Below are 26,409 nucleotides of genomic sequence, written 5' to 3'. Positions count from 1 at the left end.
TTACTTAAACTCTTCCTGTGCTTTTGCCCCATGTATATTTCCAAACTATATCCAGAAAATGGTTCTGCCAACTCCTCCCCCCCCCCCCGCCCCCAACACACACACACCTACTGAGGGTGATTTTACAGCTGCTCTCTTTCTCCTTTATCTTGTGCAATAAAAAAGCAACTTTAAAAAAAAAAAGAAAGAAAGAAACATGCTTCCTATTTGCAAATGCACCCTGGGTTCTTCTCCCAGCCCCAATTTATTATTCATGTGCTCAGCACACGGTTGCTAGATAGTATTATTGTTCAGTTAATATGACTGTGGTAGAGCGTGGGAGGGCAGACGCCAGGCTGTCTGCTGACAGTTCGCTAGTCTTGTTATTAACTTCTCCTTGGGCTTCCATTAATCCAGAGTTTCTGCACTTGGCTTCAGGCTTTCCCCTGGCTGTTCCACCTCTAATGCATAATTACAACTGTCGGGACCTTCCTTTATCTTAGAGGGGCTATTGGTTTGTTACCTGGCACATGCTCCTTCTTTCCCATTCCTTAACCCTTCCTACTTTCATCTGACCTATAGGACTCCCTACCTCTCCTCCCGTTTCCATGGCTGTAACTTAAGAGTAACTCCATTGAATTCAGCTGAGTTACACTGGGGTGAATGGGGAATCCGGCATATTGTCTGCTTATGAGCCCTAAATTCAAAAGTCTGCCACCTGCTGCCTTCCTGTTAAACAAAGCTCCTTTTACAAGGTCATTCACCTGTTAATATTTGGATTTCAAAGCGAATTAGCTCCTGCAAGGCTCATCCCTTTATTTGGCTTCAAATATTTCCCTGGACTCTTTATTGTATCTTTTTTCATAAAGCCACCCAACCCTCTGCTAGACAGAATGCCTTGGATCGAGAGCTTGTCCTTTTCAGATCTAAAAAGCTAGTGGCTTGGAGGAATATGAAGACGTGGTATTATTTATTAAGTGCCAACGTGCCCTGCCATGTGTAAGACACACCATGGAGTCGGTCCCAGGCCAGAGGAGCATTTGATCTAGAAGGCAGGATGTGCTAAAGACGGTGAAATTCTCCCCTGTGCAGAGGGTGAGTGCAGGGCCTATGAACTACTTAAATTCCGCACAAGCCCTCAAAATGGAAGTTAAGGTTGAGTGGACGACAGAGGTTGTCTGTTCTGTTCATTCCCTCTGAATCCCCTGGTATTGGCCACCGTCAGAGAACGGGACACAGGGCTAGACGGACCATTGGTCTGACCCAGTGTAGCCATTCACATGTTCTTAAGGTCAGAATTTTTCCAAAGCTCTCCGCTCCCAGGTAGGTGCATGAATAAGTGGCCAGATTTTTCCTAAGAGTTCAGCACGCTGGATGCAGGCTGGGTGCTGAGCTCTTTTGGAGAATTCACCCATCGGTGTCAGAATGGGCGTTGCTGGGTGCTAAGCCCTTGAAAATCTGTCCCTAAGCTGGGCCTGGCCCTTGTGCTGGGGCAATGTCAGTGTGAAAAGCACCAGATGGTTTTATTCCCCTTTGGACAGTGCCAGGGACCAGTGGATGTGGCTACGGGTGCTACTTAGACCTGAATCCCTGCTGAAGTGGATGGGCCATGCATCTTTATTGCCTGAAGGTTTCGCTGTCTCTTTCTTTCCTATGTGCCTGTAAAACAAAAAATACCCAGACAAACCCAGCCCCTGCAGGGCCCCTGCAGCTCCACAACTGATGGGCTCGTGTTTTCCCTGGGAGCACAGGCTGGGCCGCAGCTACGCAGAACACTGTGTAGCAAGAGCCTTCTTCTGCACCCTCCAACTCGTGTGCGCATGGCATCTGTGAGTCACCTGAGGGAAGGGCGCAGAATGGGGCCCTGAATCTGTCACGTTGCCTCCACCAGTGGCCCATCCCTGATTTGCTTTGGAAGGTGAACGCCTCCCTGCCCAGTGCCCAAACCTAGTAACTGGGCTGGGAGCTGGGCAGGACATGGGTTGGAAGTGGAGTAAGGAATCCTTCCCCTCCACTTCCAACCCCTCTCCAGCTCCCAAAGGCTCTAGTAGCCACCTCTGTCCTGATGGACTCCTTTCGGGAGGGGGCAGGGCTGGGTATCAGCTGATCATCTGGCCCTCCCATGGCCTGCATGCTGTCACGCCAGGTGCCTTGCATGGGACTGGGCTCCCGCCCACCTAGCGGGTGAATGTATTTTTCACCTTCTTCATTTGCTCCCTACAATCTCCGGCTTATGAATTCTCTGGGACCAAATCCTCAGCTGGTGTAAACCAGGATGGCTCTGTTAAAGTGAACTTTACACCAGAAGAGGATCCTTTCCAAAAAAGCCTTTCCACCAGAAAACCGACACTTGTAGCACTGAGACCCCCCCACTCCAAACCCCAAAACGGAGACCCCCCCCCAGATCTAAACCCCAACACTCACACCCCCTCCTGTCTCCAAACCCCTGAGGGGGAAAAAGGAGGAAATTAACAAAATCTTAAAAACCCTCCTCCAAGCAGAGTTTTGACCCTGAAAAGGAGGAAGTGGCAGAGACACCATTAAGGCCACCAGGGATTTGACATAGAGGATATTAGAGTGAAGGGCAGCAGGATAAAATCCTAAGATAGGTAGATTTCCGGACAGGAGAATGATTGTGATCTATCTGTGCAAACTCTCTGCTTGGGAGAGCCCTGGTACTGCCCAGTTCTCCATTGTAACCCAGAACAGCTGTGCTGTTTGTTCTCTCCTCACTGGGACCATGTACAGGTGAACAATAGCACAAACCTCTCTGATCCCTCAGGTGAAATGAATCTCTCTGGTCTGGGCCACATGCCACAGTTGGGTTTTGGTATAAACTGAGCTGCATGGGGCCCATCGTAAAACACAGGCACCTCCCCACAGTGTGCCCAGCCTAGTTAGCTAGCTATGTATACGGCCTTCATTGCCCCAGTATGTGAGGATCTCTCAATTATTCATGGCCTGTATCTTAATAAGCCCTTGTGACGTATTCTCCACATTTTACAGATGGGGGCAGTAGGGGTTTGTCTCAGAAAAACTAATCTGAATGAACAGGTAAAGTGGTTTAGCTAAACCATCTTAAATCCCAGTGTGGACGTTCTGATTCAGAATTAAAATGATCTTCATTTGATTTAGCTTGTGGTTTTTGTTTTGTTTTGGTAGTGAATTATTTCCAAAGTGACCTAAGCTAAATCAAATGAAATCACTTTCGTTCTGAATAAGAATGTCCACGCAGGGTTTTAATGTGGTTTAACCAGTCCATTTGAACAGTTAATTTGGATGAATATGCCTGAATATTCCAGTGTAAACAAGATGTTAGGTGACTTATCCAAGGTCCCATAAGAAGCCTGCAGCTGAGTCAGGAGTTAAGTTCCTGAGTCCTGGTGCCATCCTCTAGTGAATCCTTCCTATGTTATCTCCCACTTCCTTTCGGACACCAGTTAAAGGGCTTTGCCATTCTCAGCTGGATGGATTGTGTCTTGCCACATTTCCCCCGCATGGGTCATGGCTCTACCTTTCTGGACAGAGCTCTTAGTAAGTAGGATGAGCCAGGATGCATTGGGGAGCAGGCTCACTGGTGGCTGATTGTGGCATGCTGGGTCCTGTTCCCTAGAGCTAGAAACCGCGGAATCATGGGAGTACGGCAAGTGAGGAAGTGGGGTAAATACGTGTCCGTTAAAGCTTTGTCTTAACAGTCAGAGTGACTGAGCTTTACATATGGTTGTAGACAAGCCAGGTGGTTCTGAAGTGATCCAGTCAGGCCTGTGGCTTCGTCTACACTAGAGGCCGGGTGCTCTGTTATGCAGCGTCTTGCACAGGCATTTCCACTTGTGCAAAGTCGGTGTAAAACTTTTTACCGGGTACATAACTGTATAAGGTACAGAGCAACAGATAGCCCAGTGCCCTATCTGCCAGCCCCTGCCGTCTAGTGGGACAGGCTAAGAAACCTGGGTTCTATTCTTGAGAGGCAGTGTGGTCTAGTGGGTAGAGCATTGGATGGGGACTCAGCAGATTGAGCTTCTATTCCCTATTCTGCCGATGACCTTGCTCAAGTCCCTTCATCTGTTTTTCCCAGCCCTCTCAGCCTTTGTCTGCCTTTTAATGGTAAGCTCTGTGGGGCCGGTGCTTCCTGGCTATGTGTCTGGACAGTGCCTAGTACAATGGGAGGTGGGGACCAAATCTCTAGGCACTCTGGATCAGAAGTGCTCAACGCCCAGAGCTCCAGCTCAAGTCAGTGGGAGCTGTGGGTGCAGCAACTCTGAAACTCAGGCTCTTGGGGGAAACCAGAGGAAGAGTCTATTTTTGGATATTATTTGAAGAGAACAAAAGAAGGATTGCAGTCATGTCTGTCCCCCGCCTCCTCCCTGGTGTACATTCAGAAAGGACTTTCATTAGCAGAGCTGGGTGAATGGCTTAAAAAAAGCAGATTGAGAGAACCTGGGTAGGTTAGACATGAGAAACTTTCTAACTCTAAATATAGGTAAGCACTGGAATAGCTTATGGGGCGCGGGGGGGGGTATGGATTCCCTGTCATCGGAGGTTTTAAAGAACAGGTTGGCCAAACACCTAGACCATCACTGAGGGGTGTGCTTATATCCTGCGGGGGGGGGGTTGTTGGATTAGATGACCTCACAAGGTGACTTCTAGGGTGACCAGACAGCAAATGTGAAAAATCGGGATGGGGTGGGGGGTAATAGGAGCCTATATAAGAGAGAGACCCAAAAATCAGGACTGTTCCTATAAAATCGGGACATCTGGTCACCCTAGTCGCTTCCAGCCCTACAGTTCTATGGTCCTGCTGGTGCAAAACCAAAAAAGCAGTGAGTTGGGGGTGTTGTGATGTAGGGGGTTGTAATTATTTGCAAGCATCTGGTTAACTGTGGGGTGTTTGTGAAACCATTTTCAAACCCCAGGTGTCTCCCAGATCGTAACACAGATGATCAGATTCTGGCTGTGAGTGTGTCACTCATTGCTCTCCTGTTCGGTGCCTTTGCTCATCCAATCAGAGAGCAACTACAATACCATGTGACTTGGGTGGCCAACCACACAACACCACAAATGATATATAGTGAATGGTTAAGGAGAACAATCCTCAAACAACACATAATCCGACAATTATTCAACTGAGCCAATGGTTCTTAACCAGAGTATTGTAAACAGGTGTTGGGAGATGAAGACCATCCTGCCCTTCTCATATCTTTGACGTGCGGGGGTGCTCTGGTTAGATCCTGGCTAGATGGAAGTAGAACTCAATGGGGAAGCCACTGGGTCATGGGAGGCAAGTGGAAAGTGGCCAAGATAGAAGGGTCAGAACAGACAGGTCCAGGGAATTGTGGGATAGCAACAGTAGACTCCCCAGACACTAAGCTGAAGCTCATGTTGCCAGGCATGTCCTCGGTGCCAGATGGGCAGGCTTGGTGGTATGTTACATCGGCACACAGGCGTGTACCCAGAGTCCTGGGTGAGCCTTGCAGTCCATGTTTTGAGGGGGTAACGGTGCACGTCAGGGAGCTTTGTGCGTGGACTGTCGGGGGGATGTAGGTGGGCTTAAACATATGTCAGAGCTCACGTATATCATGTAGTGTAGACACACTCTGTAAGCAAAAGGGGATCCAAGCATGGAAAGAGCTGGGAACCATTGATCTACGCTCTCTGGCAAATACTTGTGAATCCATTCAGTGAATACCAGGGTTGCTTCATGATTGACTTAGTAGCCAAAAAATGGCACTACTAAGGAATATTATTCATAGGGTGAAATTCACCCATATGCCAAGGCCTGCTGCTAGGACTATGTGCCCCTTACATCCCATCTAACTGCTAGTTTAAGGGCATCAGTGGGATTTGGACCTTGTGTTGGGGTGAATTTTGCCCATAAAGAATAGTTCAGCCAGCTCTAGAACATAAGAATGGCCATACTGGGTCAGACCAAAGGTCCATCTAGCCTAGTATCCTGACAGTGGCCAGTGCCAGGTGCCCTAGAGGGAATGAACAGAACAGGTAACCATCAAGTGATCCATCCCCTGTTGCCCATTCCCAGCTTCTGGCAAACAGAGGCTAGGGACACTCTATGACGGGACATTACTTCTTGATAAGCTCAGCTGGACTGGAAAGGGTATGTGCTGTGGGGCACAGCTGCGGTGCTGAGTGAAATAGTGTCTACTGTGAAGCATAATGTTGCTTTTGGAAAGTCTTGTGAAGCTGTAGGAAAAACCTTGAGCAGAGGTGCCGATTTGTCGATCTTGCCATGTTGAAAAGCCTCATTGGGCAGCTCATTTGTGGCTAATGAAGATCTGCATCCAAATATGGTGGGGGGTGGATTTTGAAAGTACTTTTTACAAATCAACCCCAAATGGGTCAATATATGCGTAGAAGAAGGTTGCGTTTTTATTGTTTGTTTGTTAGTAGGATAGGAAAAATTACCCAGTGTGTCCCAGGGCTGCAGGGTTAGCAGTATTTTCATTGCTATTTATATCAGGGCATTTAGACCATGTTCAGGAATGACTCAGACTCTTTCCAAGCAATGTCGAGATGGAAACATGTTTGGAAGATGGTCTAATCCGGGGGCGTGCGTCCTTCCAGACAACATCTTCTGCAGAATGTCCCTCTGCTGGTGACAGGGTTGGCTCCTCCTGAACAAACACAACCGCAGGAGGTGAAAAATGAGATATGACTGGCTCTTGGGGTGGAATTCAAGCCCCCGGTGTTGGTGGGTGCAGCTCCACTGACATCAATGGAATTCACACCCTTTTGCACCAGGGCTGAATTTAGTCTTGGCTTAGATTAAGTAGCTCACCAAGGGCTGGATTGTGTAGCCCTTCCACTGGTGGACACTTACACAACTAGTTCCACAACCTTCAACGGCGATCCTGGTGCAAATTAGTGCCTTCCAATGGGAGGAAATGTTTTGCAACAATCTACTCTTCCAGCTTCTGAATGTCTGAGAAAACTGGAGAAGAAAAATAAGACCCACAGCTAGATCCTCCGCTGGTGCAAAACGACAGCATCGGTGGAGCTATGCTGAGGTGTTTTAGCTGGTAGATCCAGCCGATTGACTTCAGTGGAGCAATGCTGATTTACTGCAGCTGGGCACCCCAAGAAAAGCAGGCCCCCGTTTCTATTCTAGATGTTGTCTTTGATGTTACTTCTTATACAGAGTTCATCACGGTAGTTTGAGTGCCTTCCAGCAGTGCATTAAGCAACAGGACTAACATCTGTCTTGCGTTGGACACCCACAAACTGAGGCACCCCCAAAATCGGACACCACTTAGCCTTACTGGTATTTCTGACTTGTCATTCAAGCCCCAATCTGGGATCAGGACCCCATTGTACTAGGTGTTGTAGAGCCACATAACAAGAAGACGGGAAGCTCTTGGAGGCAGAAACTGAGTAGAACTGTCTGTGCATCCATTTCCATCCCTATAGAATAGGGATAATAATTCTCCATCGCTCCTGGGTGTTCTGAGTTGGGAAGAGTCTCGGACAGAAATTTAAGTGCCAGAGAAATGCAAAGCAGGAGTCAGAACAACATGTTTGTTGCAAGATGTAAGTTGCAAAATCCCTTGCCTTGCAGTCTTCCGAGATCCTCAGTGGAATGCATTTTGTCATGAACCATAAACTGTGTATTTTGCTCCAAGGGCAGGTGCAGTTTCTTCTCCCAGGGAGGGCTGATGACAAGCCACTGCTTGGATTTTCCTTTCCAAGCTAGTTTTTGGCGCGATTACCACATCATATAGCAGTCGCTCCCTTGTTTGCCGTTGGGGAACCGATGGCCAAGATGCCCACGAAATCTAATACCATCAAATAGTTAATAGCTGCCGCGGTTGCAGTCCCACCCAAACCTTTTTTTTTTTTTTTTCATGGAAAGTGTTTCCTATTTGTACACTGTATGTTTAAGTTAATTGCCTGATTATGTAGTAGAGATGTAGTAATCTAGCATACCTATCTACGTGCCCTGTGTAATCTTCCGAGCAGCAAATGCACATCCAAATACACTGAGCCAAATTTAAATAACTGTCCAAAGATTTAATCTCCACAGTCTCTTATGATCAAAACTTTTCAGTAAATGCTGGGCTCTAGAATGAAATCATCAGATGGTCTCGTGGTCAGAGCAGGGCGGCAGGATGCCTGGGTTCTAGGCTTTTTGCTGCTGACTCCCTGACTTGGAATCATTCCAGGTGACATGGTGCTGAAGCCCAGGGCTCAACTTCTGCCTCTCATCCACTCAGGTGTTAAAATGAAGCCCAGCTTCTCAGCAGGGTATAAATCAGCAGAGCAATGAGGCTAAGCCAATGTGTACCTAGCAGGCCCTTAATTTCTCCAACAACCGTCATGAACCCCCTCCTCCCCAGCCTAGAAATGAAGGGCCCATGCCTGAAGTTGTTAGTCTGGTGGAGCACCGAGTGACGTCAATGGATATTTCCCCTGAGTAAAGACTAAGGCCCAGCTCCACCGAGGGACATAGACATTGCAACGCTGAGCATCACAGCGTCTGGGAAAATCACAGGAGTCTCAGTGCCTGAGTCTGAGTCTGAGGCTCCTCTACAGTGAATGGGGAGAGAGAGGGGGCCTTGCAATCTGATCCACAAAACCCAGCGTGCTGAGCAGGGAGCAGCCTAAGCTAGCCAATGGGAGAAGCCAGTGGTGGGGCCGGGGGGAGTGCTGAGCCCCCTACCCCTCTCAAAGATAGGTGCCTAGATCCGGGCATCAGGGAGACACCTAGCTTTGCTAACCGATCCATGAGTGGGAATGGCTGGGCAGTTTAGACATGGCTTGTGCGACTGAATGGGGTGCCTAGGTGGTTCCCCACAAGATGGGAGGAGATAGTGGTGTTGTCACCTTGTAACTTTTAGCCAGAGAGAGAGAGAACGAAGGGGGCGGGGGTATGGCTGGATGTGCATCATTCCTCCCCCCGCTCTCTAGTCACTGCGAAGCTCAAGGGGGATTCTCTAGATGGGGGAATTTCCTTCCCCATCTTTCTCCCTAGGGGCAGTGTGGTTTCTTCCCAGGGGATTGCTATTGGGCCAGGCCAGCAGAGTCAATGCAGGGGGCCCGATCTACCTTTGCCTGGCATCCTCCTTCATGCCTGGGCAAAGTGGGTGCAAAACACCCCCAAATGAAGACTCCCCATTCCCCCCTGCTTTGTGCTGGCATAAATGACCACCCAATGGTCAAGGGCAGCTGTGAGGAATCAGCCCCAGGACCTCAGCCAGGGTGGCTCTGATCCCCCATCATTGGCATGGATCTCAGGGGATCTGTGGGTTCTGAGGGCTGAGCACCTGCCCCCCAACTCATCTGTGGCAAGAAGGGGGGAAGGGGAGATGTGAAGAAGGGGTGGGGTCAGGAAGCCTCAATGTGTTTTCCATCCTCTGGGCTCTCCACTTCTGTTTTCCTTCCCCAGCCAGGCATAGGCAGTTCAGGCCCCTGAGGAAGGACTTTAGGATCCGGTGGTTTGTTGTGGGAGTGTGAAATGAATTAGCCCCAATTAACTGGGGGGCTGAACTGGGAGAAAACTCTGGGTGGGAGTTTTCACTGTGTGTTCTCTTCTCTCAGCTCCCAGGATTTCAGGCAGTATGTGTGAAATTAAAATTAGACTACAACCGTCAGGTCATGTTCTGGGAAAACTTGGTTATGTCCCAAAGGCAAAAATCAAGATGAAGGCAAAAGGTCATCGTCCCGATTCCGAACCAAATGTGGTGCAATGTTCATTGCCTGATTCCAAGACATCGCTGCACCTCAAGAGAAGCGCATCTTTTGCCAATGGTAAATTACCACCCAGGCAATTTGGAGCATGTTCAACTTCCAGTCAAAGATTGCAACAGGCACTGGAGTCTTCCAGTCCTGAGATCATTCATCCAGGAGGCCAGCCCCACGCAGAAATTGCAGGCCGGATCCTTGGCTGGTAATTTGGCATAGCCAGAGTGGGGGGAGAGGGTGGAAAATAAATCTCTTTTCCCTCCATGCAGGGGAAATGGCATCTCCCGGTTTGAGCTGCAGTCTGTAGCAATTGCAAAGCGTTGCCTATTTGCATTGTGAAAGGACTTGCTTTCATAATGCTATGGCGTATTTTGGCAGATTTAGCTGCTTGCAGCTGAAATTGCTTGGAATCTACCTCCGATCCCAACTGTTTGATTCTGTCATCTCTTTAGAAGTAGGTTTGTCAGGTTGTTGTTATGTGTTTGTTATGTGTTTTATAAGCTACCATGCCGGTCATGGTATTCAGTATCCAGGATCACAGCTTTCTCTGTGTAGAACTGCCAAACTCCTTTGGGGAAATGATGGCTCCTCTAAAAAGCAACAGTTTCAGCTTTATTAGGGTTTTATATTCATGCTAGAGGGAGAGATGAGTTGTCTACACAACAGTTGTCTTGTGTTTTCATATATAAAATGGAGGAAAAAAGACACCAGATCCTTTTCCTCTTAAAAACGAGTTGGTCCTAAATAAACACTGTCCACTCCACCCTCCTTCACCAGTGAAATCAGTGGGAGTTTCTCTTTGCTTATAATAGGCTAAATTGTGTTTTTTCCCACAAGCCCCGAGCACTGTCTGTCTGAGGGTCTGCCCACGCTACCAAATAAAAAGGGTGTTCTTAACCCAGGTGTTAAAATAGCTCATGTTGGCAACTCACATTTAATCCTAGGCTGCCCGGTAGGACAATTGATTTCACTCCATATAGAGCAAGAGTTTTTTAGAATTTTTGTTTCTATTCCAGGATTAAGTTTGGTTACGTCTGAAACTGAGATTTCATGAAAAAAGAAAAGGAGTACTTGTGGCACCTTAGAGACTAACAAGATTTCATGGCTGAGCAACGTAACAAATACATAGGCCCTGATGCTGCAAAGATTAGCCCACATGCTTAACTTTATGCACGATGTCCTTCCCTTCAGCGGTCCATCCCTATTAGGCAAAACACTTGAACCTAGGCCTAATTTTAGGCATGTGCTTAAGTCAAGAGGACCTAAGCATGTGCTTGGCTGCACTGCCCTGCTGGATGACCTTGGACAAGTGATGTCACCGGCCCATACCTCAGTTTTCCTGTCTGTAAAATGGGGTTAATGATCCTGACCTCCTTTGTAAAGTGCTTTGAGATCAGCTGATGGAAAACACTAGGTAAGAGCTAGATACTATTGTTAAGCATGTGCTTAAATGCTTTGCTGTATGCAGGGCCTGGATGTAGTTCCACTGACCTCTATGGGGCTCCTCTGTGCTAAAGATTAGCATGCCTGTGAATCTTTCCAGGATTAAGGCCACCCTCTCAATTTTCACACTGAAATGCTGCTTAGCACTGGGGGCAGCCTTTTTTTTTCTTTACATCAAAATGGCCATTTTGGTTTGTCTCTGCATTGGAATATGAAATACAAGAGAAATGTTCCCTTGGTTGTTTGCCAGCTGCTAAAATGTCATTTCCCCTTACAAAATTTACACTATTTTTTTTATTTCAGTAAAACTACTTATCCTTAATGGCCACATGTGCATATTAATTTATTCAGCCCCTCTTGGGGATGCAAATTTCCTCTCTGGGGAAAGGGGCGAGGAGTTTGGGACAATAGATTTGATCACAGGATAGGGCCCAGCTGTACAGATCTTCCTGCTCTGTAAATTCAGCCTCCTTCACTTTGCCAACTCTCGGCTGTTTTGCTCCTTGTTAGGCATCATTTAAGGCATCCGTCGCCCATGTATCTATATATGAAAAATAAAATTCTGAGAAATTTTAAAAAATATTCACGTTACTGCCATCCTCTTTTCCTTTCACCACTGTTATGGCATTTATTTCAGTACCTCAGATGACCTCTAGAATGAAATATTTGCCCTATCCTAGCAAAGTGTTGTTTCCCTCCCTCCTCCTGCCCTACTAATAACAAGTGACTCTAAATCACTACTGAAATAATGATATAAATCAAATTCAAATAGAGCCCCCAGGCAGTCTCGCCACCGAGGGCCTGCTTTTTATGTTTGGATAAGTAAAAGATAGGGGGTCGACACCATAAATGAGGAGGAAGTGAGTGTGGGGGAGGAATTATGGAAGGTTTTTTATTACTATTTGTATCCCCAGAGCACCTAAAAACCCCAGACATGGTACAAGGTGCTGTACAAACACAGAACGGACCCCAAAGAACTGAGGCTGGTGGGAAAGGCCAGACACTTTGTTATCCCTTGGACGGTTTGCTTGGTTGCTGATACTTCTCTCACTTTGCAAAGTGAAATCTGTTCCCCCATGAAAGGAGGGGTGGGTCATCTCTTGAAAGGACAATGCAGGAGACCTGATGGGACAACAGGCCTGCAAATGAAATTAACCCACCTCACAGACTACACAGGGCCCGATCCTGCCTGCACCGGGGGGGGGGGGGGGGAGGGAGGGAAGACAACCAGCCACATGGCTTTAAAGGAAGCTGGATGGGACCCTGAAAATCTCCCTGTGCCTAAAATCTTATCCCTCCTGCACTGAGGGGAACCCACTCTGATCTCACAGGGAGGTGACAGTTTGGGGGGAACAGGGAATACAGGCTTAAGACCCTCCCCCCGTGTCAAACGTCAGTTTATACACGTCTTCTCTTGAGGAAAAATGTACTTCCGTCTTCTTCATTTGGGTTCTAATTCCGTGGTGTGCCAGAGCTGGGATAAGACAGAAGAGAATCCGGTTCCTGGATAAATGGGGTTTTACGCTATCAGACAAGGTGGGAAGAGTGGGGGGCGGGGGGAGAATCTTTTAGTCCCTAGTTTAGACGGCGTGTAGGCAGCGGGACTGGGTTACTAGAGTGGGTCCTGTGTGTGGGCAGAAGTCTCGTGTATAAACAGCGCGTGTGTGTCCACACGGCCTGTTCCAGAGGCGATCGCACCGGCTCGAGATTGCAGGGCTTGCTTTTGTGATGGATCGGCGCCGTTTCTGTGCGTTTCCTACGAACCCCACAGAGTTTCTGCCCCTCAGAGGTGCAGGTGTGTGTGTGTGGGGGATCTCTGCTTCAAACTCGGGGCGGAGGGGGAAGAACATTTGGAAAGGATGAAAACTTGTATTTTAAAACCTTGCTCAAAAAAGCGAAGGGCTCAAAGTGCCTTGCAAACGGGGGTCCCGTCACAAAACAAAACATATTTGCTTATGTTTAATGGTAACAAGGGGCGCGGTTTTCCACCGATTTAATTGGGGAGGGGGGCAGAGAAATCCACATGGATGCCTGGTGGCAAGAAGGACACCTCAGGATTGAATTTGCATGTCATTAGCCTGGAGAGAGGTGTATTTATGTAATTAAACTCCACATTTAAGATACCGCGGACGTTTCACTTCCGGAATGCCAAGAGGGAAGGGATCAAACAAAACGGGGGGGGGGGGTGTGTGTGTGTCAAGCAATAATAACACGGCGCAGCCCAATTAATCAAATTAGGCAAAAGAATCCACAAAGCCGGCGAGGTGCACTGAATGCCGCAGGAGAATGCTTAGAGAGGCAGCTTGGAAGCAATCCAGCTCGGGTGAATTCGGATCAGCCCCGTTTAGACACAGGAGAGAGAGAGAGAAAAAGAGGAACGCGTGCTGCTGTCTAGACCTCGATCCAGCTCTTGGGTGTCTGTTATGGCTAGCGGCTTGTTCGTTACAGGTGACCCAGGACCCAGTCCTGCAGTCGATGACCTATGGGAGATTCGTCTGACTTAGAGGATACAGGTAAACCCTGCCATGCACCAAGATGAAATGAGGATCCGATCCTAGCAGGGCTTCAGAGGTGCTGTTTTTATTTTCTTCTAGCCCCATAGATTTTAAAAGAGGAAGTATTTGTAGCTCAGTGATCTCGCTCCCTGGGCCACATCCCCTTCCTCCTAAAGGCTGAAGCCCCCCTTCCAGGACATTGCACTGCCCAGGAAGGAAATCCTGCACATGGCTTGGTCTGGAGGTAAGGACCCCCCTGGAGGATTATAATGAACGCCCGGCTACCGATGGGGAAGCGGTCGGGTTCCAAGGGCTCCAATTCCCATCTCCATCCTTGGATGCTTATCAAAGAGCTTGCCTGCCCCATGCAATGCAGGGATGCTGGTAGGGCCGCCTGAAGGAATTAATGTTCTGTATACGGCCTATCACAACGGGGTCCTGATCCTGGACTTGGACTCCGAGCCGCGAGCGCCATGCCAATAATCAAGAAGAACAATGTAATACAGCAATTAACAGGCCTCTGGTAAGTCCCACCCAAGGGCCTTATACCAAAAGGTGCAAAGGCTCCACTTTTCTCTGATGGGTTTTGGAGACAATTTGCTGGAACCTGTTTTTGTTACAATTGAAAGTGGATGGTCAGATCCCCCTTGCCCCATGAAACCTACCAACTGAGCATCCCCAAAGCCTTCCTCTGGGAGTGATGGGCTCTTGCTGCCATGGATGGGTTAAGAGGATGCCGAATCTCTCTGAAACTCTTGCGCTTCAAACCAGCTTCAGCAGGGCCTGGAGTCGTAAGGTGCGGGTTTACCTGGGCCATGTAACAGTGGTAGGGGTTCCCGCTGTCTGCCATACAAATCCCCTCATTAAACACCAGCTCAGGGGAGCTAGACATGTTGCGAGCGGGGAATAATGTTTGCATCGGCCCCCGTTCCTACTTGCAAGGTTGAGGATGCACCAGGAGAAAAAAAAACGAACCCTGCACCACAGCCCGAGAGGGGAGGAAGGTTAATGGGGGGGGGGGGGAGGATTGTTCTTTTGAAGGAAACTTTTTCCAGAAATAAAAGCTTGAAAGAAAAACAAAGGCTTTTGCAAGAAACAGCTTGGAAGCTCCAAGATTAACCCCCCTGATTCGCAATCCACGTTCATTTCAGCGACGGATGGGGCAGCATCGCTGGTGCTTTTTGGCTCTAAAGAGAGTGGGAACGGGTCCCACTTTGCAGAGGTCAGCAAACACCCTTTCCGCCGGCCTGAGCGCCCGCAGAGCCCGGGCCCGATCCCTCATTGCTCTGCAGCGCGCCTGGGCGGTCACATCTGCGCGCAGAGAGCGCCGAGCGCGGGGTGGTTTCCAGCCGGAGTGACGCCTGATTCTCAGAGCGGGTGTTCTCAGACGATGGCTAGCCAACAGTGTCCCCTCCTTTCCTTGTCTCCCCCCCGTCAGTATTCATCTCTTATCTTTGTACTTAGAGGGTGAGCTCTGTGAAACCGGGACTGACTTTTTGCTCTGTTTGTACAGCTCCGAGCATCATGGGTCCTGCTCCTTGATGGGGGCTCCTCAGTGCTATAATTAAAAACAGATATAAAATGTTTTATGAAAGCTAATGTTAAAATTATCTAATGCACAGGTTAAGGAAAGAGTGTCTATACCTCTAGGTATAAAGCTTAAATTACCCACAAGTACTAAAGTTTGGTTTAAAAGTCATAAAATACACATAGGACATAATCGGCAATATGCCAGATTTGGGTTGATAAATGTAAGAATAGAGCGTAGCTATTAGCACCCAAATATTCGGGTCCATCACTCCTAGGAGGTTAGACTCAGAGTAGCTTGTGGAAAACAAATATCGCAAGGAGTGTGGCTTGTCCCTCAGTAATGGAGAATTGAGGGTGGACTGACTGGCCCTTTACACCTCTCTGGCTGCGTCAAAGGTCCTTAAACTGGTCAGTGGAATTCACACCCCTCCTGTCAGTGGAAGACTGTGTCAAACTCCTCCAGGAAAATCCCCTTTCAAATCTCCTCTCAGCTCCGGCCGCTCTTCCTCTCAGAGTTGGTTGGACAGCTCTGATGAACCACCACGCCAGTGCTGGTTTAAAAAGGGCCCCAGCCTCCTTCTTCTGCCTGTTTTGGGTGGAGGCGGTGCTGGGGGGAGGGTGTCCTGTTCCCCCTCCCCCTTTTGATTTGCTGTTTTGTTTTTAATTGGAGCTGGCTGACATTTTTTTCAGCTTTCAATGAAATTTGGGGTGGGGTGGGGGGGGTGGGAAAAGTAAAATATTTGGACTTTTTAAACCTCTTAAAAAAAAAACCTCAGATAAACAAATTTCTTACTCCGCCAATGAGCTCACGGGGCTGAGTCTGCCCTCACTTGCCCCCGGAGCAAAATCCATTCGAGCCCGTGGGGGAGGGACACGGGTGGAAAGCCAGCGTGAGCTCCTGTTGACAAACATTTATGCTAAACTTCTCCCCCCCCCCCCAAAAAAAAATATAGCCCAAACCTGTTGCTCCGGTGCCTCCCCTCCCCCCCGTCCCACGGCCTGGCTTGCAGGAAGGCAGCTGCCATTAGCCGGCCTGCTTGTTAATTACCGTGATGAGGGGCTGCCCTCAGGGCTCCGTGACGTCACTGGCCGCCTGGGCCAATCAGGGAGGCCCGGGGCGGGGCGGGGAGGGAGCAGGGGGAACCCCCGGGGCGAGCTCTGAGCAGGAGGTTGCGCTGCGGAGCCTGGATGTAGCTGGGGGGGGGGGTCTGCGCGGAGAGCTCCCTGCAGCCCGGGCCGGGGCGGGAGAGGGGCGAAGCGCAGCGGGAGCAGCGGGGCTGTGCCCTGCCCCAGCCATGGGTCGCCCCAGCAGCCGCCGCCGCCGCCGGCCGTCCGGTTGGTAGCCCCGTGCCGGTCGGGTTGCGCGCCCGGGCCTGGGCTCCGCGCTCCGTGATGACTATGAGCTCCCTGGCCGAGAGCCTGCTGGGGCCGGACCCCTCCAAATCCGCCTTCCTGGAGTTCGGGCACAGCCACCCGCCCTCGCCCCAGCCGCCGCCCTCTCCCGGCCTGGCCCACGGCCACTACCCCCTCCACGGCTTGCACGAGGGGGGCCCCTTTGCACCCTACGGACGGTCCGTGGCTTACCCGTACCCCGGCTCGGCCGGCGGCACCCACCACCCGCACCATCTCCACGGCAGCCCGTATCTGTCCTACCAGCAGCCGGCCAGCGCCCTGGGGCACCGGGGCAGACTAGAGGAGACAGGTAAGGGGGTGTGGGTCTGCGCCTGTGTGTTGGGCACACTCTATTCCAGCCCAGTCCCTCTGGGGGGGTCCTGCCAGCCTCCAGCGCCGGCCCACTCGTGTAGCCCCCTCTGGGTGCCCCCTAGCCCCTTGCGAGTGCCCATCCGCTGTCCATCCCCCAGGCCCGGGCCCCGGTTCTCTCTGGCTCCGTCTATAATCCAGCCCTTTGCAGGAAGAGTTCTTTCCCCCGCTGCTACAAACAGAAAGTATCTGGCAGTTCCTCCGACCCAAGCATCAGACCGAGAGGCGAATCTCTGCTCAGAGTTTGGAGTTGAAAGTAGCCTTCTCCCGGCGCAGGAGACTTCTGACCCCCCCTTTTGGCTCGTCTCAGAGCACCTAGCTGAGCCCTCTCTTTAACTAGGGGTTTACGCCAGACCTGCTACAGCTTCCTTTTGCGAGTTTTCTAAAGCTCCCCCCCCCCTTATAAGGGAACAAAATAATAATTTTGACAAAACCGAGATACTACCTCTGCCCCCCCCCAAACAAACAAAAAAGAATTACAAGCTCAATGGAAATCCTTTAATAGGAAACTGTCCTAAGTCCTCTCCCCGTTTATGAAAAACATTATGTTTCTGTTAACTTGGTACGCTCGCAATGCAAACACGAATTTTTAGGACAACTGTATTTCCCCCCACTTAAAAACGTCTCTCTCCGGCAAAGGAACTACGCGTTGGATTGCAGGGGCCTGGGCATCTCTCCTGAGACTCTGGGTTGACGAGGGCTGTGGGTTTTTTTGTTTTGTTTTTGTTTACTTTGGGACATTTTCTTTAAAAAATACGCACTGGCTAAAATATCCCGAAAACCTCTCTTCGCTGTTAGATTGGAAACATATGCCCCTTTACCAGAAAACGTCTCCTATTTGTTTCTGCATTTTATTCTAGATCTGCCATGGAAGCGATTTTCTGAAAAATAATATCCCTCCCTTTTAGCAAGGAAGAAAACCCGTCTCCGTTTTCCTATGCTCCAGGGGTAAAATTCTGGCCCCATGGAAGCCAGTGGATTTCATTGAGTTTAATGGGCCTGGGATTTCCCTCCAGAACTTTGCGCACACCCAGAATGACCTGTCAGTTACCCTGGTGTATCTGTCAGATTTATCTGCAATGGCCCAGAATTGGAGGCTGACGTACAGAAGGAAGAAGAATGCAATTGTTTATTTTGTAACAATTAGACTGCATGGCACCTTAATATCTTTCATCGCCTGGCTGCAGAGGCGAGGCCTGCATCCGCCATAAAATACATTTAGCAAGGTTTAATTTTAATACAACACGGGCTGGATGTTTGGGAAAGGCATGCACAACCAATCCTTTCCATTTCGTGTATTTATATTATTTAATGCCAATATCCTTTAATTGGCACCTGTCAAGATTCCAGGGGCGATACAAACCGGGTTCGTGGCAGATCAGCCGCATTAGGAAACTTGCCGTAAAGAAGGCGCTTAAACAGTCCATTGTTCTTTGGGCACATCGCTTTCTAAAACGAATATATTTACACCGCCCGTTTGGAGCTATTTCGTGCGGGCAGCGAAGTTCGTGGAACGCTCAGGGAAGTCGTTTTAAAAACGAATTACATATGTATTACGTGAGGGTAAAATGCCAAAATATTTAATCACGGGGCATAGGCTAGGAGCAAAGGACTTCATAGAGATGCCACAGAGAGCAAAGAGCTGGCAGTGGTATAGTCCTCATTTAAAAAAGAAAAGTCCTAGTTGTAAAAATAAAACAAAAGATTTCGGAGTGACTATCGGAACGGATTCTTTGGTAACGGAAACAATGTGGGCAGTTGCCTTAGCGATTTTTCCTGGGCTTTTAAGAGCCCCTGTAACAAAAAGTTAGTCATTAAAGTGATCCGTGCACCAGGGGAGAACCTTCTCAAATGGAAGTGCATTTCGCTAAACCTCGGCAAGGCCCCGTCCTGCCCCTGCGTTCATCCAGCTTCAACTGCCCAACGTTCCTTCGCAGCAGGATTCGGCCCTAAGTGTCTGCAGACCGTAGAGACCGAGGAGGCCAAATTCTGCTCCCCCCTTCCTGGAGTGACTCCGGATTTACACCAATTTCACTGAGAGCAGAATTTGGGCCATCGTGTAACAGATTAACACATTCCGAACTGAGCCTGTTAGTCACTGCCGAGACCGTACTGCCAACCAGAACGGCAGAGAATCTCCCTGCGGGACAGAAACCCTTCCGGGGGGTTTTAATTATTAATTGGGTTAATTATTAATTAGTAGTAGTATTTTCCCCGGGTTGGGTTAAAATTCAAGCTCTCTTCTCCTGAAGCGTTCAAATCTAGAACTGAAGTGACTCTCTCTGACCCTTTCTACTTTCTTCGAAAGCTCCCAGGAACAAATGAAGGACTGAGGGCGGCGGACCGCGGAAGCAAATTTAGATGAACCAGTTGCCCATAAATTTCGGGGAGCCGGAGAGACGCTAACTTTGAATCACGAAAACTTTTCCCGGCCGCTTTGGAACTGTGGCAGGGGGTTGGCGGCTTGTGTACCCCTGGCTAATGAGATATGTCCTTATTTATTTCAGTATTCCCGTTGCAAAGAAGAGAACCCGCATTTATTTGCCAGTGTTACACCAAGTCTCAGGGGGTAGCCGTGTTTGTCTGTAGCCACAAAAACAAGGAGGAGTCTGGGGGCCCCTTAAAGACTAACCGATTTATTTGGGCATATGCTTCGGTGGGTAAAAACCCCCATTTCTTCAGATGCATGCTATTTCTGATTGCACCTAACAAGGGAAATCCCAGGCTCCACGCTATTCAAATTCTGCCTCTACTTCGACTCAAATTTCCTCCGCAGCTCATGGGTTTCCATTTGAGTTCCTTTTAAATGTTCTGCTCGCTTCCCAGAATACTAATTCGATACGCAGAACAAGTCACGGGTCGTTAATATATTAGGAACGTGTGTGTATCTATACACCCGCCCAGTTAATTTATTGCCGTCCAGATTTAAGGAGGAATTATGAAACTGACACCTATTAAAAATTATTGAATCTTTTCACAGGTTAGGCTTCATCTCGTGGGGAAACAAGAATCTTTCATTTTGAATTCAGATCCATTGGTCCAAAGAGAGACAGAACACAAATCGATTGGCGAAACATTTTCTGATGCTAAATTATTCTAGTGCAAATCCGGATTCACTCCACGGCCGCCTGGGTGAATCCACCTGAATTACCCCGGGTTTAGATCAATGTCATTTAGACCAGCATTTGGCCCTTTCACAATAGCACGATTTTCAAGCTTTTGATTTCTACCCTGCAAGCGAGTTATTCACTGAAAGAAAGAAACAAACTAGTAAACGAAATATCCATGCACTCATTGGCAAATCGGTTTTAAAATGAATTCGACAGGACGTTAACAAAACCACTGGAGAAAGGGAAAATGGGCTAACAGGAATTGTGCAATGGGCTAACAGGAATTTGCTAATTAGCGTTGAGATTTTATATATGAGATTTTACAGCAAGTTCTTTTGTTTTGAAATTAAATGATTCCTTGAGGGTTTTTTTTTAAAATTATACTTTACTCTTCTGTTGACTCAATGCGCCCTCACGCTTTCCATTTGCACGTACAGATCTCATAACGATCTTGTCGATTGAAAAAGAAAATTGCCATCAAAATTAATTACAGTGTGGAGCAGCGTTTCGAAGCTGGCTGGAGAATGAGAAGTGAATAAGTAGCTCATTATTTTATAACAAATTTATACCCTGCTTTGATGTTACCCACATAAATTTAACAGAGCAAAGTGCCCTGCCCTGAATTCTTTCTATTCAAACTTCCCAGTGGCTTGAATTTTGCGTGTATAAAGACCGTCTCTACAGTTTGCAAGTTATATAATCTAACATAAACTAATCTAAGTTATATAATCTAACAATGCAGCGCTGTTAAAAAACCGAAGTGACGTTGGCAAGGGTGTCTCCAGAACTTGATTATAAAGTATAAACGGCCCGGCCTGAGAGATGAAGCCGAATTAACAAAAGGAAGCAACAAATACATAGACCGAGATCCATGGGGACCAGTCCTGGGACAGATCTTTAGCTGATGGGAGCTGTCAGACCTCATTAGGGAGTGATTACAATGCAGGGTAGCTGCGTTAATAAAGTTAAGCAGGGGCTTAAAGCTTTACAGGAGAGGGGCTTCACTTTCCAAGAGTCTAAACCGGAAAGGAACCCCAGACGGCGCGCGATATAGCTTTGGGATATTCTCCGCCACCTGCTCAAGGGGGAATGGGGGCGGGGGCGACAGACACCTGAAAATGAAAAGCACAGAGCGGCCTATGCAGAGCCGGGTACGTGCGACACCAGCAGAATTCATAATCAGCAAACTCGGATAGGGAGACGCCTCTACTTTGTGCAGAACTAATAAACGTCTCCTCATTACTGCTAATTAAGGGACTGTCACGTAGCGTAGGGTCTGCTCCGTTGCAGGGAAGAAAGAGGTTTCTGAATAGGATATATGGCTAAGTGGCTTAGATTTACCCTATAATACTTGATATAATATGCCACTTATTTAAAGGATCTATTTTATAGCTGTTGGGGAGGGGGGTGTGGAGAGGGGGGGTCACGGTCCTATCCGTTTTCTCCCCCTCTTTCCCTGCCCTGTCCGATCGATTGGGATTTTTAAAATACAAATTGTTGGGAGAATTTAAGCAGTATTTTACACACACAACCCCCCGGGCCCCCCGAGACAAGCCTTTGATTGAAGGATCTTCCTGTAGAATTGGGGGCAGCCTGCGGACGGGCTGTACCACGCCCCAGCCAGCCCACCACCTTCTCCGGGGGAAGGGTCGGCTGTGGGACCGTTCAGGAGAAATACCTGGGCCTGATGCAATGAGGCTGACACCTCGATGCGCCCCCAAGCTTAAACGTCCAGGAGCTGTAAATCAATAAAAACCAACAAGAAGACACACCGCTTCCTTTGCTCCCCTTAGGCCCGATTCAGCTGTCAATCCGGAATAAGGGGCGATTCTGAGCGGTGTAACGGATTTGGCCTTGTTCTCCGATGGGTGACCAATAGACCACGGGGCTCCGAGGGCTTTCCCCGAGCCAGATCATGCTGTTAATTACTCCCCTCAACTGCAGATTTGATACAAATTTTTGCTCCCCTCCCGCCCCCGTCTTCCCAGGGCTAGGAAAAATCACACACACACACAGAGAGAGAGAGAGAGAGAGAAAGAGACGAAACCTCTTTTCATTGTTTTAAGGTCATTTTGCAGCGTTTATAAGGGTGATTCGGGGACCCGATCCTGGGCCAAGAGCGTCTTTTGGCGTGGACGAAGTGTGTGGGAACCAACCTCTGGCATTTAAACAGCGTCCCACGCCATATAGGGGTGGCTCAGCCCCGGGATGCTTCCCTCCCTTTGTTCTTCCCTGTGGATTGGGGGGGGGAGGTTTTGGATCTCCGGGATCCGCTTATCACCCCTTTCTGGCCTCTCTGCACCAGGCTCCCCTCCCCCCATTCCGGAGGCTGCCAGTCGCTCTCGCTTTATCGAGGCTTTTCATCCACCCGTGATTTATTTTATTTTTTATTTTTTTTCCAGAGCACGAGAAAACCACCGTGATCGAGAACGGCGAGATCCGCATCAACGGCAAAGGGAAGAAAATCCGCAAGCCCCGCACCATCTACTCCAGCCTGCAGCTCCAGGCTCTCAACCAGCGCTTCCAGCAGACCCAGTATCTGGCCCTCCCTGAAAGAGCGGAACTGGCGGCGCAGCTGGGACTGACCCAGACGCAGGTACCGGCTCGGGAGAACCAGAGGGGATGGGCTGAGACCCAATCCAACCCCTACTGAGCCCTTGGCAACAGCTGGACTTTAGCCAAGGGGCCAGATTCTGCTCTACACTGGAGCGAATCCGGATTGACTCTGAATTTGCAGGGGTGTGACTGGAAGCAGGGTCTGGTCCTGTCTCTCTAACGTACAACAAAATAGTAGGCAGAGTTGCGTTTGGTTTCATTAAGTCACATCTTGCTCTCAGTTACAGCCATGAAAGTTCAAAGCTAATTCGGATTTAACCCTGTGTAGAGCAGAATCTGGCTCCATCTCTCTAGTGTATAAGAAATAACAATACATGCAGTTCCTTCCGTTTGCTTTCATTGGGCCACTTCCAGCCTCTGTTCCATCCCTGTACATCAACAGTTAATTCGGATTCATACTTGTTTAGACCAGAATCCGGCCCTGCCTTCTCTCACACATCTCCACATCTTTGTAAAATAGATCATTCCAAATTCTGCTCAGAAGTAAATCTGTATTGACTCTGCAGTTGTAGGGGTGTAACTGAGAGAAGGATCTGGCTCGAGGAAAACCCTAGGAGCCCTGCGATTCAGAAAACAAGGCCAAATCACCGGATCGATGGAGCTCAGTTCTGTCCCGCTCTCCCTCTGGCTTCCCTGGGGTAACTCTGGGCTGGATTTGGTTCTGCACCGTCTCTCTCTCTGTGTGTGTGTGTGTGTGAGATGATTTGTCCTTAATTCCGGCGCCTTCGCCTCGGCCCCCTTCTGTCGCATGTGGTTCCCATTCGCCCTCTTTCTCTGTCTTCAAAGCCCTGTGGAATTGCTCCCGAGCTGAGAGGCATTTCCTTTAATTGTTCTGTTATTTCTCAGCGAGGATGGGGATGTTTGTCTATCTGAGGTTGACAAACTCTTCTGCAGGGTGGGCGGGGGGATACTGCCTGCCAGGGAAAAACAGCCCCCCTTTGAGCGGCTGCTCAGCTCTGTCCCCAAGGAAACCCGGAGCTCGGCTGGTTTCGTTTCCATTTCATTTACGTGCAGAAGAAACAAATCAGACAACCGTGAAGCCTCGCTCGGGAAGCCCAGTGGTCCCCGGCATAAGTAAACAAAAACAAAGACCAGAAACTAGCCCCAACAACGAGATTGGACCGAATGCTGGCTCTCAGCGGTGTGAATTCGGACTCGCTCCTTTGCAGCGGAGTGACTCCGGATTTACAGGGATGGAATTGGAGAGCAAAATCTTGGCCGCCTGGCTTAAAAATGGTGTAGAGGAAACCCCGGAGAAATGAGCAAGCAGGGGCTTCGGGGGAGGCAATCGGTAGATTGAGTAAATCCTGTCCCCATCCTGGGGCCCGAGCCTCAGCTGGGCCGTGGCTCCGCACAGCTGGATGGGAACGTGGGGCAGGAGCAAAGAGAGACGGGTGAACGGCTTTGAAGAGAGAGATGCAGACAGGCAGGCGCGAGGGATCAGTCCACAGCCACGGGCAACGAGATTTAATAATCATCATCATCATAAAAAAACAAAGGAGGCAAGTGAGGACCTGCAAAGCAGCGCCCTGTCAAAAGAGCCAGTCAGCTGCGCGCTGCGCGGCGTTATGAAATGGGGCTGCCCCCCCCCCGCCCCCAGAACCGCAGCGCGGTTCCCCCCAGCCCAGCCTCCTTTATGCTCCTTCTCTCCTCTGCCATCCACCCCGGTGACTCCCCTCGGCGCAGTCCTCTCACAGTCAAAGCAGAAGCCCCCCCCCCACACACAGGGGGGATCCTGTCGTCGCCCCCCCCCCCCCCGGGAGTTTTGCCATTGTCTTCAGTGGCGCCCGGATATTTTAAGGCACTTTCCCAAGCATCGCCCCGGACACAGGCTCGGGCTCCAGGAGCAGACCAGCCCGAGGCGCTGCGCAGAGACGCCGCCTAAGATGCGCCTCTCCCGTAGTCACCTGTTCCTGAGGATGGGCCCGATCCGGCTCCTATTTCACTCCGAAGCCAGCACTCCCCCCCCGCCTCCTCCGTGGGCTTCCACGCCAGCTGGAGCAGAGCCAGGGTGCGTTAGTTTCCCCCAAGTCGGGCGGGCCTTATGGCTGGCGGACCGCCCGGGGGCACCCCGAGGGAGGCCGGTCGGTAGCCGGGGTAGTCGGCACCGATTCACGGAGAAAGGACCCGAGCTCGGGAAGCCCCGTCCGCGGCAGGCTCCACGCCCAGCTGCTGCTTTGTACGCCAGAAATCTCACAACCGGGGCGCTCCACGGGGCCCCCGCCCTACCCTTCGCAATTAGCCCCCCCCGGCACTGCAATCAGCTACTACAGCCCCCCCCGCACCCCGTCATTTCTCTCTAGCTCCTGGGAATCTGCGCTTTACAATAAACCAGCAAACTCCCTGGTGCGCGCTGGCCCCTTCCGTTTGGAAGCAGAAATCAATTAAAAATCTTTCCTCTCCAGACCAGAGTCTGCTCCCCGGCCCCCACTGCAGTGGCCCCCACGGGGCCCAGCTGACGAGCGGACGCTTGAGACTTTGGGGCTCGCTTTCCACGTGAACACAACGGTGCCGGGGCGTTGGCTGGAGGTGGAAGGGGCTGGGGGGGCTGGGGGGGGGTGTCAGACAGCACAGTGCATTCAGCTGCAGGCCTGCGAGCAGAGGCAGGTCGGGAAACCGGCTGCCAACGCATCTCCCCACCCGCCGCTCGGCCCCAGCTCAGGCGATTCAGGGCTTTGGGGCTCGTTTGTAAGACCAGACCGGGAAAGAGCGGCGGGGTGGGGGGGATTTATTTTGCCTTGCAACGTATGTATATTCTCTCTCCTATTTGGGTGGTGGGGAGTGACAAGCCGGAGAGATATTGGCAGGGAATCCACACACACTCCAGACCCCCCCCCATTCTAGCTGCTAATTGAGTATACAGCACCCCCCCACACACACATCTTTGTAGTTCGCAAAAAGAAAAGGAGGACTTGTGGCACCTTAGAGACTAACCAATTTAGTTGAGCATAAGCTGTCGTGAGCTACAGCTCACTTCATCCGATGCATCTTTGTAGTTAGGTGACTCTTTCCTCTCCTTGTCCTAGGTCAAGATCTGGTTTCAGAACAAACGCTCCAAGTACAAGAAGATCATGAAACAGGGCTCCAGCGTTCAGGAAGGGGAGCACCTCCACAATTCTGCATCCTTGTCCCCCTGCTCACCCAACATACCCGCTCTCTGGGACGTTTCCATGGCTGGCAAAGGAGCCCCGATCCCTCCTAGCAGCTACATCAACAGCTTTGGACCTTGGTATCAGCCACACCAGCAAGACGCCATGCCAAGACCACATATGATGTGACACTGGGCTCTGCCTTGATCCCTCCTCCCCACCCACCCCCAGAAAAAGAAACACAAGCCCTCAGCTCTTTGAGGAACTTATGAAACCATCAAGTCTCCGGGAGTTCCGCCGGCCACATGGGAAAATTCTCCAGGCCTTCTCCTGAGAACGTGGAACCTCTGTGAGGAGTTGATGCTGACATTTGCATAGAGCAGAGGAGAGCAAAAGCAATGATGTTATCCCTGCCAGGAATAAAGAAAACCTACGAAGAAATTGTTCACGAGTCTGGGGACGTGTTCAGAGACTGGCTTTTTTTCTCCTCTGCTCCTCAGGAATGTAAAGAGGGAGGAGATGATCCTCAATGGGCGTTAACTGGTGCCAAGTCAATGGAACTCGGGCAATTTACATCATCTGACAATCTACCCCCCCCCCCAATCCCTCCCTCTCTTGGATAAAGACTTTATCGACTATCCAATATTACCCTCCTCCCTTTTTGTGCTGTAGGTAGCCCATTCTATACACATC

General features: G+C 49.8%; 1 protein-coding gene across 1 annotated transcript; it reads left to right on the top strand.

Moving 5' to 3' along the window:
- Positions 1–16,517: 16,517 nt before the first annotated feature.
- Positions 16,518–26,307, top strand: DLX4 (distal-less homeobox 4). The gene is made up of 3 exons (XM_074940513.1): positions 16,518–16,842; positions 22,414–22,607; positions 25,654–26,307. Exons 1-3 carry the CDS (start codon positions 16,533–16,535, stop codon positions 25,903–25,905), a joined length of 756 nt encoding a protein of 251 aa, XP_074796614.1. The 5' UTR covers positions 16,518–16,532; the 3' UTR covers positions 25,906–26,307.
- The last annotated feature ends 102 nt before the right edge of the window (positions 26,308–26,409 follow it).

This window comes from Natator depressus, chromosome 27 (genome assembly GCF_965152275.1).
Source record: "Natator depressus isolate rNatDep1 chromosome 27, rNatDep2.hap1, whole genome shotgun sequence".
In the NCBI taxonomy this organism is placed as follows: domain Eukaryota; kingdom Metazoa; phylum Chordata; order Testudines; family Cheloniidae; genus Natator; species Natator depressus.
This window is presented reverse-complemented; position numbering and strand designations above follow the sequence as displayed.